The following is a 19650-nucleotide window of genomic DNA, read 5'->3' as shown; positions in this document are numbered from 1 at the left end:
CATTTAAAGGTGCTATATAAGTTGTTACCATAATGTGGCAGAGCAGTACAGGTTTGTCTTCGGAGGCTACAGAAAGACTTGCAGTGAGCTTTCTGTGTATGGCACAGAATAGGTGCAAACTTGCAGCTGCTAGTTCAGGTTGTTCCAGGCCTTCTGGGCTGTGCAGAAACTTTATAAATTTATCAAAAGGTTTACATAATTTAGTAAAAATAGCTAACAAAGAGCAGTGCATATTGCATTGCATCATAAATGACACCTTTACAAATGAGCAGGCGTTGGGAGAGCTGACTGAAGGCACAGTTGAAGAGGTAGGTTTTGAGTGCATGTTTTTGAAGGGGGAAGGAAAGTAGTAATGCAGAGGGTGTTGTGAAGAGAATTAGAGTATTGAGGCTTGGGGACTGAAATAGCACTTTTCAATATGTCACATCCCAGGTTTATAAATCATTATCTTCAAAAAGGAGAGTTTTTGAACATCCACGTTCTAAACTTTCTAACCACCAGTTGTCTGCCTTTCATTGTATAGTTCCTCTGTGTCACAATTTAGATGAAAAGTGGTATACATGCTATGTTCTGAGACATCCATTCAGAGGACCCACAAGTACATCTTGGGTCAGACCTAATGATGGGTGTATTTAACTAACAGTAAATAGTGGCTTTAGCAATTACATTAGCTCTGCTCTAAGTTGAATCCTAGCAGAAATTATTATCTCCTCATAACCTGTTGGAAAATAAGCTCTCTTCTTTTCCTCAGTACTCATTGCTAACATTTCTTGAATATCTTGGGCAGACATACATTAGTAGCAAGATTTCAGACATTTTCAATAAAAGGTCATTTGGATTTTAGTCTAGAGCACCCTTGTAAATCACTTTAACCCATTCCTTTCCCCATATTGGGCTCTTAAGGAGGACAGTTAGTTTAACAAATCTGTTGGCTGTTTAAAAATGCTAACTTGAGGCATATTCCTCAGACAGGGGAGGGTTCAGGCTCTCGGCGTTCCACGAGCACCTCCACTACCACATTGAGATGAGATACTTGGCTATTATGTTCACCCACTGATGATTGAATAATCCAATGACCTCACCTGCAGTCATAACGCTCTAATCTGATCGAGAGATATGAAGCCAACTCCCAATTGTTGAGTCTATTCCCCAAATGGAAAGCAGCTAATTAAACTAGTAGAAAAAGGAGCGAGAGCCCATTGTTAAGGTTCGAATCAAAACATCCCTATGCAGCAACCCCATGAGTTTGATTAGTAAGTTGTCTGCTTAACAGCTTTAAGTGAAGATAGGTCTAGACTTGGAGCATTGCCATAAAATACATGTGATTCCCCTGACTTAACACACGTTTAGGCACTCCACAAAAAATACATTACTGTGTGTATGTTGTATTTTGAATATACCAATCAATGGTAATATGAAAGCTGTAACAAATAAATTATTTTAGGCTTTGTATTGTTTAGTGAAGCTTTGAGCCCCTGCATGGTTAGGGTTAAGGATGACGTTATGGCTGGCAGGAGCGGTAAAGCTGCAGCAAAATGGTGACTGGTGACAGATGAAGTTTGCAATTGGCAGGAAAAGCAGTTCGCAGAAGGCAAGAATCATGAACATTTCGCTATTTAAAATTTGAAGCTAATGTGAAGAGTACCATGCTTAAAAGAAATGGTTGCAGAGAAATGTGGTTAACTTTAACAGCTTTTCTTAAAATTTACTATAAGCAGTTTTGAAGAGCTTGGGGTGGGGTGGGAAGAGGGGGGCGCGAGAGACTAAACGTGATTGTATGAGAGCTGAATTGACAAAGTTGTAATTACACGATTGCCGCAGCATGCTGGTTTAATGGCTACCCCTGCTGATATTCAGTTCCCTTACAGAGTCGGGCTTTAACTCCTTCAAGCCAGCATTAACAGTCTTAAGTGATCGCAACAAATTTCCGCCCTTACAACGCTGCAGACAAATTTACTCCAAAATCCATCAGGCATTGGGGGTTACCACCAAGTTTACTCGTCAGCAGAGCTTCTTCCTATTTTGATGTCAACATATTGACCTGGGCATATCAATGATGCGACCATGTTGATGTTCAAAATCTGGACTTTTGAAAAATGGCCTTTAAATCGACCATCAGTCAGTGAAAATCCTGTTTTTGAAAAGTTTTCCCCACTTCTGAATAGGTGATGGAAATTGGGAAGAATGTATGTAAAAGATACTGGCCCAGAAATTCGGGTCGGGGGCTTCCTGTGGGTGCAAGCCCCCGACCTACACTTACATATCGCGCTGACATTTTATGACTGGGCCTGCTTGGAATTCCGGTCTGTGGCCCGGTTCAGCTCCCGGCGCGCTGTGCGTGCATGATCCAGCGGCGTACTTAGTGCAATGAGCCGGCTGGGATCACGTGAACACTGGGCAACATAGAAACATAGAAGATAGGAGCAGGAGTAGGCCATTCGGCCCTTCGAGCCTGCTCCGCCATTCAATGAGATCATGGCTGATCATCCAAATTCAGTACCTGGTCCCTGCCTTCTCCCCATATCCCTTGATCCCTTTAGTCTTAAGAAATATATCCAACTCTTTCTTGAATATACTTAATGAACTGGCCTCCACCGCCCTCTGTGGCAGAGAATTCCACAGGTTCACCACTCTCTGGGTGAAGAAATTCCTCCTCATTTCAGTCCTAAATGGCTTACCCCTTCTCCTTAGACTATGACCCCTGGTTCTGGACTCCCCGGCCATCAGAAACATCCTTCCTGCATCTAGTCTGTCCAGGCCTGACAGAATTTTATAGGTTTCGATGAGATCCCCTCTCAATCTTCTAAACTCCAGTGAGTATAAGCCCAATCGACACAATCTCTCCTCATACGTCATTCCTGCCATCCCAGGTATCAGCCTGGTGAATCTTCGCTGCACTCCTTCCATGGCAAGAACGTCCTTCCTCAGGTAAGGCGACCAAAACTGCACACAATACTCAAGATGCGGTCTCACCAAGGCCCTGTACAACTGCAGCAAGACATTCTTGTTCTTGTACTCGAACCCTCTTGCTACGAAGGCCAACATACCATTTGCCTTCTTAACCGCCTGCTGCACCTGCATGCTTACCTTCAGCGACTGGTGTACAAGAACTCCGAGGTCTCTTTGCGCTTCCCCTTCTCCCAATCTATTACCATTCAAATAATAATCTGCCTTCCTGTTTTTGCCACCAAAGTGGATAACCTCACATTTATCGACATTATACTGCATTTGCCATGTTTCTGCCCAATCACCCAACCTGTCCAAATCGTGCTGGAGTTTCACAACATCCTCCTCACAACATACCCTCCCACCCAGCTTTGTGTCATCTGCAAATTTGGAGATATTACATCCAATTCCCTCGTCCAGATCATTAATATATATTGTGAACAGCTGGGGTCCTAGGACCGATCCTTGCGGTACCCCACTAGTCACTGCCTGCCACTCGGAAAACGACCCGTTTATTCCAACTCTTTGCTTTCTGTCCGCCAACCAGTTCTCTATCCAAGTCAATACCTTGCCCCCAATCCCATGTGCCTTAATTTTGCACGCTAATCTCTTATGCGGGACCTTATCGAAAGCCTTCTGAAAGTCCAAATACACCACACCCACTGGTTCTCCCTTATCTATTTTACCAGCTACATCCTCAAAAAATTCCAGTAGATTAGTCAAGCATGATTTACCTTTTGTAAATCCATGTTGACTTTGTCCGATCCAGTCATTGCTTTCCAAGTGCTCTGCTATTACATCTTTTATAATGGACTCTAGCATTTTCCCCACTACCGATGTCAAGCTTACCGGTCTATAATTCCCCGCCTTTTCTCCACCACCTTTTTTGAATAGTGGGGTAACATTAGCTACCCGCCAATCCATGGGTACTGTTCCAGAGTCTATCGAGTTCTGGAAGATGACCAGCAATGCATCTACTATTTCTAGGGCCACTTCCTTAAGTACCCTGGGATGTAGATTATCAGGCCCTGGGGATTTATCGCCCTTCAGTCCCATCAATTTTCCTAACACCATTTCCCTACAAATACTGATTTCTTTCAGTTCCACCCTTTCATCAGACCTTATGTTCCCCGGCATCTCTGGGAGGTTACTGTGTCCTCCTTTGTGAAGACAGAACCAAAATATGTATTTAGTTGGTCTGCCATTTCTTTGTTCCCCATTATAAATTCCCCCGATTCTGACTGCAAGGGACCTACGCTTGACTTCACCAATCTTTTTCTCTTCACATATCTATAAAAGCTTTGAGTCAGTTTTTATGTTCTCTGCAAGCTTACTCTCATATTCTATTTTCCCTTTCTTAATTAATCCCTTTGTCCTCCTTTGTTGAATCCTAAACTGCTCCCAATCCTCAGGATTATTGCTTTTTCTGGACAATTTATATGCCCTCTCCTTGGACCTTATGCTATCCCTAATTTCCCTTGTTAGCCACGGTTGGGTCACCTTTTGTTTTATTTTTATGCCAAACTGGGATGAACAAATTCTGTAGTTCATCCATTCGGTCTTTGAATGTTTGCCATTGCCTATCCACCGTCAACCCTTTGAGTGCCATTCCCCAATCAATCCTACCCAACTCGCTCCTCAGACCATCGTAGTTTCCTTTATTTAAATTGAGGACCCTAGTCTCCGAGTTAACTACTTCATTCTCCATCTTAATGAACAATTCGATCATATTATGATCGCTCCGACCCAAGGGGCCTCGTACAACAAGATTGCTAATTAATCCTTTCTCGTTACATAATACCCAGTCTAAGATGGCCTGATCTCTGGTTGGTTCCTCGACATATTGGTCCAGGAAACCATCCCGTAAACACTCCAGGAATTCCTCCTCCACAGTATTGTTACTCATTTGGTTGGCCCAATCTATATGTAGATTAAAGTCACCCATGATGACTGCTGTGCCCTTATTGCACGCTTCTTTAATTTCTCTCTTAATGCCATCCCCAACCTCCGCCTTACTGTTTGGAGGTCTATAAACCACTCCCACTAACGTTTTTTTCCCCTTTAGTATTTCTCAATTCTACCCATACAGATTCCACCTCATCAAAGCTAATATCCTTCATTACAATTGTGTTAATCCCTTCTTTAACCAGTAATGCTACCCCACCTCCCTTTCCTTTTTGCCTATCTTTCCTGAATATTGAATACCCCTGGATGTTGAGTTCCCAGTCCTGGCCTTCCTTGAGCCACGTTTCCGTAATCCCAACCAAATCGTATTTGTTTACTTCTATTTGCGCAGCCAATTCATCCACCTTATTACAAATGCTCCTCGCATTAAGACACAAAGCCTTCAGGCTTGTTTTTTTAACGCTCTTAGACCTATTAGAATTATTATTTACTGTGGCCATGTTTGATTTAATCCGTTGATTTCTCGGACTGCCACTTTTGTTTTTTCTCCTTCCTATCTTTTGCTTTTATCCTTGTTTCCCTTTCCTCTGTCTCCCTGCTCAGGTTCCCAACCCCTTGCCATTTTAGTTTAAACCCTCCCCCACAGCACTAGCAAACACTCCCCCTAGGACATTGGTTCCAGCCCTGCCCAGGTGCAAACCGTCCGGTTTGAACTGGTCCCACCTCCCCCAGAACCGGTTCCAATGTCCCAGGAACTTGAATCCCTCCCCCTGGCACCATTCCTCTAGCCACGTATTCATCTGAAGTATCCTTCTATTTCTACTCTGACTAGCACGTGGCACTGGTAGCACTCCTGAGATTACTACCTTTGAGGTCCTGTTTTTTAATTTATCTCCTAACTCCCTATACTCTGCTTTTAGGACCTCATCCCGCTTTTTACCTATATCGTTGGTGCCTATGTGCACCACGACAACTGGCTGTTCACCCTCCCCTTCCAAGATGTTCTGGAGTCGCTCGGAGACATCCTTGACCCTTGCACCAGGGAGGCAACACACCATCCTGGAGTCTCGTTTGCGGCCGCAGAAACGCCTATCTATTCCCCTTACAATTGAATCCCCTATTACTATAGCTCTACCCCTCTTTTTCCTCCCATTCTGTGCAGCAGAGCCACCCCTGGTGCCAGGAAGTTGGCTGCTGCTGCCTTCCTCTGATAAGCCATCCCCCCCCAACAGTACTCAAAGTGGTGTACTCAATCGGAGTTTACAAAAGTCCATTCATGAGTTAGACATAAGACCTGTCAAACTCATGAAAAGTACGGGCGCCCAAAACACCACTAAAACTTTAAATAAAAGTTAAAAAAGCATTCCAATAATTAAATTAACTATTAATAACTTTAAAAAAGCTAATTTAAACAATTAATAAATTTCTGCCAAAATTTTTTTCAAGAAATCGGGTCCAAAAATTAACTTACCTTACTGTAAATTCTTTAAAAATAATAAACCTGTGGAAAAAAAATTCTAACTTTAATTATTAGACCACTTACCTTATAAAACGAAGTCCTTATGTCTGCTTTTTACATTGGTAAAAAGTGGAGGCCTTCACGCACAGACAAACCTGTCAAAAAAACCGAAGTTCAACGCGTACGCGCTGCCTCAAACGTCGCTAGGGAACCGCCTCTTAACCCCTTGGTTCAGAGGAGAGGAAATGTCGGTTTTCCGCGCATGCGCTGTGCATGCTGAAATCCGGCACTTCCAACGGGTCCACGCGTGAGTACCCCGTCCATACTCACGTGTTGGGACCGGAATTACTGGGCCATTGAAGTTAATCTTTTTCGGGTGAAAAATAGGAAACGTAAGATGGGTTAAATTAGATGAGGGGTGAAAAGTAATACTAATTTTTATTTATGTGAACTAGAATAGGGATTACAGAGCAAAAAGAACTTGTGTTTAAAATGTTTCATTTAAAATTATGCTTTAATTTTATTTATTAAACATTAATATTATAATAGTTACTGCTGACATTAGATCAGCCTTATTTGTGTAATATTAGTCCTTATTTCAGCGATGTGGTGAAATTGCAAGCTCGTCCAACCATGGAAAATAGCCATTTATCTGGCAGACTAGAGGTTTAGAAAACCTCGAATAAATGAAAATGTTGGTCATAATTTGCAGCAGTTTGATTTTAAGAGAACTGTTATTGATGATGAAACCAAACATTTCAAACCATGTACAGTGCTGAGGCAGATCTGTCGTCAAGGATGAAATTAGTGCTAAGTCGTAGCCTGAGGCACATAATGTGCACTTTAAATGTTGAGTAACCTCTGCTGTTCCTTCTGGCAAAATGCTCAAAGTAGTAATTGCTGCTTAATACTGTAGTTACAGTTTTTTAAAAATTGCATAATGCTGCACAGCAGACCACTTTACAAAGCCGTTACAAAATCCATCATACATATCAAAATGTTGCGTGGTCGCATTGTTACCTCTAAAGGTCGAGGACTTGAGCACTTTATCTAGGCTGACAATTCAGTGAAGTACTGAGGAATTGCTGTCTTTTGGATGACATGTTAATACGAGGCCCAATCTGTTCTGGTGATTCCTGTAGTACTGTTTGAAAAAGAGTAGGGCGTTCTCCTGGCCTCCTAGCCAACCTTGCTCCCTCAGGAACCACCAAAAATTGATCTCATTTGCAGTTTGTGGGACCTTACTGTAAGGAAATTGGTTGCTGTTTTTGGCTACATAACTGACTGACTGCACTTCACAAGTAATCATTGGTTGTGCAGCACTGGAGACATCCTGAGGATGTGATTAGGTGCTTTGTAAATATAATTTCTTTCCAGTCAAATTTGAACTTGCTGTATGAGCTTCTGATGAAAGAAACTCTGGCAAGCCATTGTCTCTCAGTCCTCTGAAATAACAACAGAAAATGCTGGAAATACTCAGGTCAGGCAGCATCCGTGGAGAGAGAAACAGTTAACGTTTCAGGTCTGGGACCCTTCATCAGAACTGGAAAAAGCTGGAAATGTAACATATTAAGCAGGTGCAGAGATGGCGGGGGGGGGGGTTTAGGAGGGGAGGAAGAAATTGAAAGAACATACTGTGAAAATGTTGCTAATGGGAATGGCAAAATCATACTGCATGAAAAATGGGGGCAGGGATTATGATCTGAAATTGTTGAACTCGATGTTGAGTCCGGAAGGCTGTAAAGTGCCTAATCGAAAGATGAGGTGCTGTTCCTCGAGCTTTCGATTAGGCACTTTATAGCCTTCCGGACTCAACATTGAGTTCAACAATTTCAGATCATAATCCCTGCCCCCATTTTTCATGCAGTATGATTTTGCCATTCCCATTTGCAACATTTTCACAGTATGTTCTTTCAATTCCTTCCTCCCCTTCTAACCACCCCCCCCCCCCCCCCCCCCCATGTGTCTGCACCTGCTTAATATCTGTTACATTTCCAGCTTTTTCCAGTTCTGATGAAGGGTCCCAGACCTGAAACGTTAACTCTGTTTCTCTCTCCACGGATGCTGCCTGGCCTGCTGAGTATTTCCAGCATTTTCTGTTATTTCAGATTTCCAGCATCCTTAATATTTTGCTATTGTATCTCTCATTCCTCTGTTGTGTTTGATTCTTCCGCTTTTTGTGACTTGGGTCGTCCTGCGCCAATCACCAGCTAACAGGGCTGGGGCAAGAGACATTTTACTGGGCGCCTCCGTATTATTCTGAAATCACCACTAGGGGGTGGGGAGAAATGACTTGGAGTAAAGTCTACCTTCTCTGTGCAGACAAGTCCAGCCTTTCATGACTTAGTGTGTGAAAGATCATTGGCATACATCGATGTCCTATCGCTGGAAGGCAATAGCGTGTTGGAGCTCCAACATGCTGCATTACCCTGCTTTCTTCAAGGAATCATAGATTCTATTGGGCAGCTCTACCAACGAGCTGGCACAGGTGCGATGGGTCGAATTGCCGCCTCCTGTGCTGTATCATTCTGTGATTTTTTTTATGCTGTCTTAATTGCTGCTTTAAAAAAAAGCTTTTTGTAAGTGTTCTCGTGCTTTTAATGCAATTTTCATGCACTGGCATTTCAATTTTTCTGTCACACTGTTCAGCATGTTGGAAGCTAATGCCACTGGCATGAGTTTTGTGCAGCTGGTCGTCTTGGCTGCTATCCTTTGCGATTCCTGGCGAGCTTACTTTTGAGCTGCAGCCAACTGCATGGCATCTGTGTGTTGAGGCCAGTTGTCACTAGCATGGGTCTTAATGCAATGTAAAAGTAATTTCGGCTTGCAACTGGGAATTCAGTCAAATTCCTCGCACTCCTCGCACCATCATAGTAAGGAAAGCCCTATTGATACATTGTCCTGTTGCCTTTTGTTCAAGTGGCAAGCTGAAAATGACCATAGCCATTCCTGTGTAGACTGATTATTCCCAGTGCTAATTTATTCGTGTGTTCATCCTACTATGTGCAAAACGAGTGATGAATCCTATTTCCCCCTCTGACCCTATATGTATATGTAACACAATTCTCCTTTCTCTGTTTCATGGCTTGCATGCAGTTACACATGTATTGTAAATGAGCTATAATCTCCCATTGAACAAGGAACTGTGCCACACAACCATCTAGTCTTTTGTCAATTTCTTGACAGCAAATTACATCCATTTTGTCTGGTCCAATATAAATAATAATGACAGAATACATGTTAACTAGTCTACCGTTATTCATAAATTAAGGCTAATTTGTGGGAGAAGAATTAGTTTGGTTTGACATTAACTTTAAAGGGCACAATATTTTGATCCCTTGATAACATCTTAGTTGCCACTTAGCCATTAGGAATTTTGGTAAATTATTTCAAGAAAATTACTTTTTTTGTTGTAGAAACTAGTACTTGTGCTTCCATTATAGATGTGTGAAGCATTTGTGTTGAAATCAGTGAATTTGACACTTTTTTGCTTCAAAGATTTCAGTAATTTACATTAGCTATTCCAGTTAATAGGGAAATAGGTGATCACAAATCAAATTCTTACGAAGGTGAAAAAATGAGTAGCTCCGTGATGGCGCTTACTGGCGTAGCGTTAAGCTACTGCCCTGGAGGCACCGGATTCGATTCCTCGCCTCTGCTGAATTGCTATCACTTGTGGTCTCGCAGTTTGCCTCTGTGGCCGTTGGTTGAGGAGAGGGAAACTCGGCCATAGTTCTCATTCCTGGTTGCTTTCCAGTGACTCCTGTTGGAGAAAGCACGTGCAGATGTCTGGTGAGATTAGCAACGGGCCCAAACCTAGGGAATATATTTCCAGTTAGAGAAGAGTAAGAGTCCTCCACTGCCTTTGTATTTTGAAAGCTGATTATGAAACGGCAATGAAAAAGTGCGAGAAGCTGGAAAAAAATGGGAGAAGAGCGATTTGAGGAAAATGGTTGATTAATATCAGTCACTGGAAAATTGCTTACTTCACTGAAGTGAATTCCATTTTGGGGCTGAGGGAGAAGAGAAAAGTAACACGAGCTGAGTTGAATCCCTGCCAGCCAGCAATGAAGTATTAATCAAGGATGTGGAGAATTTATTGGTCCGGTTTGTCCCAAGCTCCTGACTGGAGGACGGCAATGTGATGGTTAGTGACCCTAGGAATGTGATTCAGTGAAATAAGCTCCAAGTTGATTTAATACATTCTCTTGTGTGGGACAAGTCGGACATGATAATGCTTTCCTTCTGTGTTCCATGCTAAAATGACCTCAGCGAACCATTTAAGAGTGGCTTGACAGATCTTTGCCAGATTCTATGGATGAGCTTAATTGAGACTGAAGTCTTTTGCTTTGGGTTTACCCGATGAACCTGAGAATAGTAACTGCTCTTTGTTTTTACATGGCGCTTTCAAGGATCATCATTAAATTGTCTAAATGAGTATCTGAGGAAATGAATCCGCAATTATTAGTGGGGTAGGGGAGATGCTGTTTCAAGGTAGTTTAGGTGAGTATAGTAAGCTCTGACCAGAGAAATTAAATAGAGAAAACAATGGATGCGTTTACTTACAGAGCATTGTTTTGTCATACAATCTACTTCATCAAAGTAATTTGAATTTAGCAGACCGTGTTTCTTCAATTCAATTTTTATAATCTGAGTGAATCCAAAGTTATCTTTATTTTGGTACAGAAATCCTGCAGTCCTAAATGGACTAAATACCAAATTAAAGATCTGCTCGTGTGTGTGTATATCACCTTTAACATAGTAAGTAAAATGTTCTCGGGAGCGTCAATGGACAAAAATACCGAGCCAAAGGAGCCATTAAGACAGGTGACCAAACGCTTGGTCCAAGAGGTAGCTTTTAAGCAGCATCTTAAAGAAGGAAATACAAGAGAGATCTATATCAACATTCCAGATTTTTTTAAAGCACTATTTTTCTAGGTTTATACCAGTGAATTAACTGGCATCACTGACCAGAGGTTGAGCGCATAATATAAAGAGGTGTCTGACGACCAGACTTGACCACACAGCAGAGGATGTGAACTCTGAAGCATGAAGTCTGTTTCTGGGCAATGATGTCATCTCCCCAATGGTTTACCCAGTAAAGCAGAATAAAACCACAACTGCAACACATTTCATTCCCCACCAAGGCCGGAGCTTTTCAGTCCCCCAGAGCTTAGCTGGTGGGTGATGGAGTGTAATATGCCTTAGATTTTTTTAAATTATACCACAAAAGGATTAAATGTGCTGGTTGGATTTACTTTAGAAAGACAACATTTATGTGATCTGGTATTTTCCATTGTTGATCTTGCGGTTTTCACGTTAGTAAGGTTTGTTAACTGGACAGTCATTTAATTCCTATATGGCTGAAGGCATGGTTGCCACTGGTGGGGCAAAGGGAATGGGGAATGCACAAGAGACTGGAGTTGGCAGATTGGTGAGTTCTCGGAGGGTTATAGTGCTGGACGAGGTTACAGAGAGAGGGTGGGGCCAGGCCACGAAGGGATTTAAACACCAGGATAAGCGTTGGTTCATCTCCTTTTACAATGAAAGTCTTCAAAGTGTCCCCTTCACTTCTAACCCTCCCAGTGAATCTGCATTGTTAAAAATGCTGATTGCTATAGCCGTTCCTAACTTAAAAATAATGGGTTATTATGGCTTTGGTGCCAACTGGCAGTATATCAGCAGTATAAAAAGATTATTGAAGACTTGCAGATGTCTGATGTGTAATGTCAGCCTCAGTAGAAAGCTGTTCCTATTTGTGACTCCACTAACCTTTTTAATTTTGACACCTGCAGAGTATCAGTTACTACTCCAAAGCTATCTTCCTAATGTATTCTCTAACCTGTCAGTCCCTCAATTGAGCCACCTTTGTCTCATTATCTCTATACCCTACTGCTGCCAAAAAAATGTCTTCATGGTAGGTTGGATAGCCCTCATGGCATAACTGGGAGGCTTAATATAAATCTCACTTCTATGTTCATTTCACTTAGTCATTAAATTGTATTCCCGTCTACCACTCATTCCCCTGTGGCTCCAACCACAGAAGCATCCAGTAGCTCCACACTCTAGTAGTAGCACCTGCTGCTCTGTTAGCCATAAATCATTGTTCTAACCATTTTGAGCAGGATGAGTACCCATTTCTGGTGGGAATTCTATTCCTGCCCTAAAGCTGTTGATTGTTCCCTTGACATTGTAAGTTAAAAGTATGCTCACTACCTCAGCCCCTTCCCCCTTCCCCTGCCTGATCGGCAGCCTTTCCAACACCTTAAACATCCACTCCCTCCATCATCGATACACCGTGGCTGCAGTGTGTACTATCTACAGGATGCACTGCAGCAACTCGCCAAGGATTCAGCAGCACCTCCCAAACCTGCGACCTCCGCCACCTAGAAGGGCAGGGGCAGCAGGTGCATTAGAACACCACTGCCTCCAGGTTCCCCTCCAAGTCACATACCATCCTGACTTGGACATGTGTACCTTCGTCGTCGCTGGGTCAAAATTCCAGAGCTCCTACCTAACGGCACACTTGACGGGGGGCGGGGTTGGGGGGAGCGGTCCCTTCAACACATTGGTTGCAGCGGTTCAAGAAGGTGGCTCACCACCACCTTCTCAGACAACTAGGGATGAGGAGTAAATACCGGCCTTGCTAGCAGCACCCATATCCTAAGAATGAATTTTTAAAACAAGGTTTTGTAATCGAAGTTTTAAGTTGTAGTCTGGGTTAAAGTTCTCCTGGACCAACAGTTTTGATTTAAAATTAATTTTGCTGTGCACGGTGTTCTTTCATACACATAACATTAGTCTAAATCTCATTGCATATCAATAACAGGAAGGTACAACCACTGATAAAAGGTCAAAAATGTATACTGGATGTTTTAGAATGTAGGTAGAAGTCATTGACAGTGCAGGAAACTTTCGATTAACCGGCCCCTAAATAACCGGAACGCTCTATCCACCGGCAAAATTCAGGAGTCGGTTCAGATAACTTTTTTTTTTTTTTTACTCCATTTGTTGCTGTGCAAGGGTGTAGCTGAAGCTGTTGCTAAGCTACAGAGACGCTTGCAACTTGTGCCCATTGTTTTGAAGCAGGGTTTGTTGCTTTATACGGAGCTCTTGAGCTCCGTATCTTTTACTATAGCGTTCGGTTATCCGGAATTGTTGATGAACCGGCACCACGTCGGTCCTGTCCTTGCCGGATACCAGAAAGTTTCCTGTACAATAATTCGCACACTTATTGATGTGCTTTATTTCATAATTAGTTTTCCTATATCGTAAGTTGGCGGGTATTAAAAGTGCAAAATGCTGTAAGTATGGCAGCTAGTTTTTGGACAAAAGGTTCAGGATCCATCTCTAGGATCTATTGACCTTACTGCGGTACTAGGAATTTTAATTAGTTTTACTTTTGCACCCGCTTCAAAAAGTAAAATCAAAACTTAAGACATTCCTTGCTTTTAAGATACTGTTGGTAACACTCCTCACTTTGGGCTATAAGGGCCAGTGTTCACCAGTTGACGGACGCAAAACAAGCGTCTTCACTGGTTCCCCCCCAGGCTACTGAAGAATGCCATCCAGTTGTTGGGTAAAGATTTAATCAGTATGAAATTGGTGTGACAGTCATCTCTGCCCACCAGCTAATATAATATTGAAAAATATTCTCCCCACCCCCCCGGGTAATTGTAAACCAAAAAAGAAAGCATAGATGTAGTATATACATGTACTTATGTCTTGATAATTTCAGATTTTTCTTCAGAGTCTCCATATCTCTCTGTAATATAATAGACAGCAGTATTGCAGATGGAATGTGGATCTGGGTTTGGAATTCGGAAACAGCTGTTCTCATTTTTCCAGTCATCACCGAAAAGCACTTTGTCAATGAACATCTGTTCTAAATAAGATTACATGGAGAATTTGATTTTCCTCACTTAATGGCATATGCAACCGCTTGAAGCTTTGTCTTTATTTACAATGAAACATTGCAGCCATTTTACACAGGAACTGAATAGGATGTGATGTAGACACCATCTGTAGAGAACTGAGATGATATAAATGTGGTTAATTGCAAAATCATGCATACATTCCTATTGAATGAATACTTGTCCCAAAACACCGCCTCTTCCTGAATAGTAGCTGAAGATGAAGAAAGACTAGCTGTGAGAAACTTATCACTCTGTTGTGCAACCACAATGTACTTCAAAAAATGTTCAGTACAGGTACAATATATCATATTAGCACAACGTTAGTCCTTTATGATCTAGTAGACTCGCTGTCTTTGGGAGGCACACTAAGTTCTTGAATTAAATCATACCACTATGCTGAGATGCTTAGTCCACATCCTCACAAGAAGAGGGGAAAAAAGTTATTGCACTAGTCCAGTACCAATAAATAGTTCTATTTTAATAGAGCACTTTTACTTGCTATTTTGAAGCTCAGATAACATTGCTTCCTAATAACATTCCTCAGCCTTTCTTTGTTGGAGAGCAAGAAAAAGGAAAGGGACTTTGTTTAATATCAGTTCAGTTGACATTTGATAGCCAAGATGATTGCAAATGGAGACCCAAAAAGCCTTTTTTATTCATTTATGGGATCAGGGCGTCACTAGCAATGCCAGCATTTATTGCCTATCCCTAGTTGCCCTTGAGAAGGTGGTGGTGAGCCGCCTTCTTGAACCGCTGCAGTCAGTGTGGTGATGGTGCTCCCACAGTGCTGTTAGGTAGGGAGCTCCAGGATTTTGACCCAGCGGCGATGAAAGATCGGCGATATACCTCTAAGTCAGGATGGTGTGAGACTTCGAGGTGGTGGTGTTCCCATGCGCCTGCTGCCCTTGTCCTTCTAGGTGGAAGAGGTGGCGGGTTTGGGAGGTGCTGCCGAAGAAGCCTTGGCGAGTTGCTGCAGTGCATCTTGTAGATGGTACACACTGCAGCCACGGTGCACCGGTGGTGGAGGGAGTGAATGTTTAAGGTGGTGGATGGGGTGCCAATCAAATGGGCTGCTTTGTCTTGGATGGTGTTGAGCTTCTTGAGTGTTGTTGGAGCTGCACTCATCCAGGCAAGTGGGGAGTATTCCATCACACTTCTTACTTGTGCCTTGTAGATGGTGGAAAGGCTTTGGGGAGTCAGGAGATGAGACATTCGCCACAGAATACCTAACCCCTGACCTGCTCTTGTTGCCACAGTATTTATGTGGCTGGTCCAGTTAAGTTTCTGGTTAATGGTGACCCCCCCAGGATGTTGATAGTGGGGGATTCGGCGATGGTAATGCCATTGAATGTCATGGGGCGGTGGTTAGACTCTCGCTTGTTGGAGATAGTCATTGCCTGGCACTTCTGTTACCTGCCACTATCAGCCCAAGCCTGAACGTCGTCCAGGTCTTGTAGCATGCGGGCATGGAGTTGTGAATGGCGCTGAACACTGTGCAGTCATCAGCGACCATCCCCATTTCTGACCACCTGTTGGAGGGAAGGTCATTAATGAAGCAGCTGAAGATGGTTGGGCCCTGAGGACACTGCCCTGAGGAACTCCTGCAGCGATGTCCTGGGGCTGAGATGATTGACCTTCAACCACCACAACCATCTTCCTTTGTGCTAGGCATGACTCCAGCCAGTGGAGCATTTTCCCCCGATTCCCTTTGATTTCAGTTTTACTAGGGCTCCTTGATGCCAGACTCGGTCAAATGCTGCCTTGATGCCAAGGGCAGTCACTCTCACCTCACCTCTGGAATTCAGCTCCTTTGTCCATGTTTGGACCCCAAGGCTGTAATGAGGTCGGGAGCCGAGTGGTCTTGGCGGAACCCAAACTGGACATCAGTGAGCAGGTTATTGGTGAGTAAGCATGGAGCAGCAAGTCTGCTAAGGCCCATAGGTGAAGGGAAGCAGGCTGCAAATGACCCCCACTGCAAAGTGCAGCCAAAGTCATTGGAAGTATATAATTGGTGAATTCTAAAATATATAAAATTAGTTGCATATCGCATGTATATTATGATAAACTACAGTAACTTTAATGATTAAACAGATACTCTTGCATAAACTTTGCTGCTTATAATGCCCTCCGTTTTAGAGAATCCATGTGAGCCACCCTCTGTGCAATGTAACTCTCCTATATAATGCATAATAAAGCAGAATACTGCAGATATTGGGAATCTGAAAACAAAAAGAAAAAGCTGCAAATACTCAGCAGGTCGGGCAGCATCTGTAGCGAAACGGAGCTTCTTCAGGACTGAGAAACGGCCTTCGACCTGAAATGTCGACTGACTGCTGTTTCTCCACAGATGTTGCCTGATCTTGAGTATTTCCTCCTATAATGCACTTTTTCAAATCTAGTACAATTCCTGCTTATTGGTTTCTGGGTAATTAGAAATACATGCATGGTTGGTGAACATCTGTGCAGCCTTGAGTAAATGTATCTCTGGGGCCGAATAATCCAAGGAACCTTGAGGAAAAAAGGGTGGATTTTGCAGGAACAATTCCACAAATCACCGAATACTGGAGAGGTGCCTGGGGACTGGAGAAAGGCAGATGTTGTTCCAATTTTTAAAAAAGGTTGCAAAAATTACCCAGGAAACTACAGACTAGTGAGTTTGCAGTCTATTGCGAGTAAAATTATGGAAATCCTTATTAAAGATAAGCATCTGGATGGAAAAATCATAAGATAGCCAATATGGGTTCATGAATGGAAGGTCTTGTCGATCTAACTTGGTGGTTTTCTTTGTGTGTGTGTGTAACAAAGGAGCTCGATAGGGGTAAGGCAGTGAACGTGGTGTACTTGGATTTCAGTAAGGCCTTTGATACCTTTCCTCTAGAGAGGCAGATACTGAAAATAAAGAAAGTGGGAATCAGTGGAAATGTTTTACAATGGTTACGTAAGTGGTTGACCAATAGAACCCAGAGGGTGGTGGTAGAGCGATAGTCATCAGTCTGGAACAATGTTAACAGTAGGTTCTACAGGGGTCTGTTTTGGGACCTCATTAATATCTTCATAAATGACCTGGAGCTAGGAGTCACAAGCACAATGATTAAATTTGCAGATGATACAAAGCTAATGAAGTTGGCAGACTCCCAACACTGAACAGGATAAGCTGCAGGAAGATTTGAATATACTTGTGAATTAGGCAGACAGGTGGCAGGTGAACTTCAATGCCGAGAAATACTTTGGGACAAAAAATCCAGGAAGGGACTATTATTTAAATGTGTGTGAAAAATGAAAGAGATCTGAGTAATGAAGCTATGAGTGACGCTAATCAGATGGGAGTATTAAAAGGTCAATATTGAACTGAAGTAGTAGGCAATCCTGCCACTTTATAATTCATTGTTGTGATCACACTGTACAGTTCTGGTCACCTCCGTACAGAGAGGATACTGCAGCTATTGAAAGGATAAAGGAGAGCAATCAGAATGATTGAAGGGATTGGATTATGATGAGCGATTATGTAAATTGGGCATGTGCTCACTAGAATAGAGAAGGTTGAGAGGTGATATGATTGCTGTTTTAGGATTCCAAAGGGACTAGATTATGACTAGCTGTTTCACCTTGTTCGGAACAGTAGACATGGCCTGCACTTCGGGTAAATTCAAAACTAATCTGCAGAAACGTTATTTCAGTGAGCAAGAGGTAAATCTGTGGAACAGGCTCCCTAGGGAGACGGTAGAAGCAGATAGTAATGATTCATTCAAATGCAAATTATAGATTTCTTTCAGAAAATATTTGGGATACAGTATGAGTAATTTGAGACATGACCTATGGTAAGTGTAGCATGCTTGGAAGGAATCGATGGCATTGGACCAAAGCTCTCCACTGGGGTTTTCCCCCATGTTATATCTGGGTCTGTTGTAGACTAATTGATGGAGATTGATTGCTATGATTAGTCAACAACTCCATTATCATTTTATCTTGCGACTGCCAGGATGATTGAAGGCGAACTAGACAGACCTTGGTCTTTTTTCGTCTAGCAATTCCTCTGTTCCTATATTTATATAGCCCCTTTAATGGCCTCAAGGGTAACATGCAAATGTTATCATTCTTCTACAAGTTGCAGCCATAGTAAGTGCTACAGTTTTCAGTGTGGTCATTTGTAGGACATTAAAGCAATTCACAGACAATGAGTTAGTTTTGAAGTGTAGTCACTGTTATCTTGTAGGCAATTGCGGTAGCCAATTTGTGCACACAGGCCCCACAGACAGCTTGTGAAATAAATGGTAATCTGTTTTGGCGGCATTAGTTGAAGGATAAATGTCAGCCAGGGCACCAGGAGTGCTCTCTTGCTCTTCAAATAGTGTCATGGGATCTTCGCAGGCAGACAGGATCTTAGTTTAATGCCTCATCTGAGGTGTAAAAGACGGTACTTTCAGCAATGCAGCACTCACTCACTATTGCGCCACAGTGTCAGCCTAGATAATGTGCTCAAACCCTGCGGTGGATTTGAACCCATGAACTTCTAACTCGAGTGAGCACCCTACATTACAACGGTGAGTATATTGCAATAGTACTTCATTGGCTGTAAAGTGCTTTGGGTAAAAGTTGCTAAGTTCAGTAATCAACCATTTGTGCTTCCTTCAGATGCTGACAGGCTTGTGGTGTATCACGAGGACTTTCTGTTTTATTTATCTTTTTATCCTCCCTCCCAAAAATTAGCCAGCATTTTATCCCACACTTAGTTTTAATGGCAAAACAAAATTGAAGGGAGGGTCATTTTTGTTCAGTCAAGAAGGTGCATACACAAATTAGTCCCCAGGTCTTTTGCTGTAACATCAGCTGGGATTCCTCTCCCTTCCTTTCTCCCCTCTCTTTACCTCCCCACTTCCTCCGCTATTTTGTAGCTGTAGGATGTTTTATCAATGTGGAAAGCCTTACCTAGGAACCTAAGCAATTAATCACATTGATCTCAACCTTTACGCTGTGTAAATGCTATGTATGCTGCAGCGTTCCCATTACCGCTGATGACACGGGCAAATCCATCTTGATACAGCTTGCTGATTTTTGTTTCTTTTCTCCTTTTTCCTCCTTCCCCAAATTTTTAGTTCTTGCGTACATGCAGTTTGTGGAGGATTATTCGGAGCCGCAGCCTCACGTTTTTTACCAGACCCCACAGAATGAGCATATTTATGAGCAGCGAAACAAACGCTTTCAGGAAGTCTATGGATTCAATGACTCCTTCAGCAGCACTGATTCGTCGCTCGAGATTCTGCCGCCTCCAGCTCTCCCACCCAAACAAAGGCAGCTGGTGAGTTTGACTTTATTGTCTTTGCCAGGGATGCATAAAAGTCTGGATGTCTGGGTACAGTTACAAGGCTTGTAAACCTGAGATTCGGGGAGTGGGTAGAGAGGAGTATATGGGAAGGAATCACTTCA

The 19650-nt window shown here is 42.7% G+C and overlaps 1 protein-coding gene across 7 annotated transcripts in view; it reads left to right on the top strand.

The window, feature by feature from the left end:
• LOC147101694 (rap guanine nucleotide exchange factor 1-like) overlaps positions 1–19650 on the top strand; it is a 196453-nt gene that overhangs the window by 105609 nt on the left and 71194 nt on the right. For all 7 annotated transcript variants that reach the window (XM_085965506.1, XM_085965507.1, XM_085965505.1 and 4 more), the window contains exon 10: positions 19320–19522. In XM_085965506.1, the coding sequence (XP_085821632.1) occupies positions 19320–19522 (203 nt within the window). The remainder of the gene's footprint in view (positions 1–19319; positions 19523–19650) is intronic.

This window comes from Somniosus microcephalus, chromosome 23 (assembly GCF_052327205.1).
Source record: "Somniosus microcephalus isolate GS21.2 chromosome 23, FLI_Smic_1.0, whole genome shotgun sequence".
Lineage (NCBI taxonomy): Eukaryota > Metazoa > Chordata > Chondrichthyes > Squaliformes > Somniosidae > Somniosus > Somniosus microcephalus.
The sequence above is the reverse complement of the archived record's forward strand: the minus strand, read 5'-3'. Positions and strand labels throughout refer to the sequence as shown.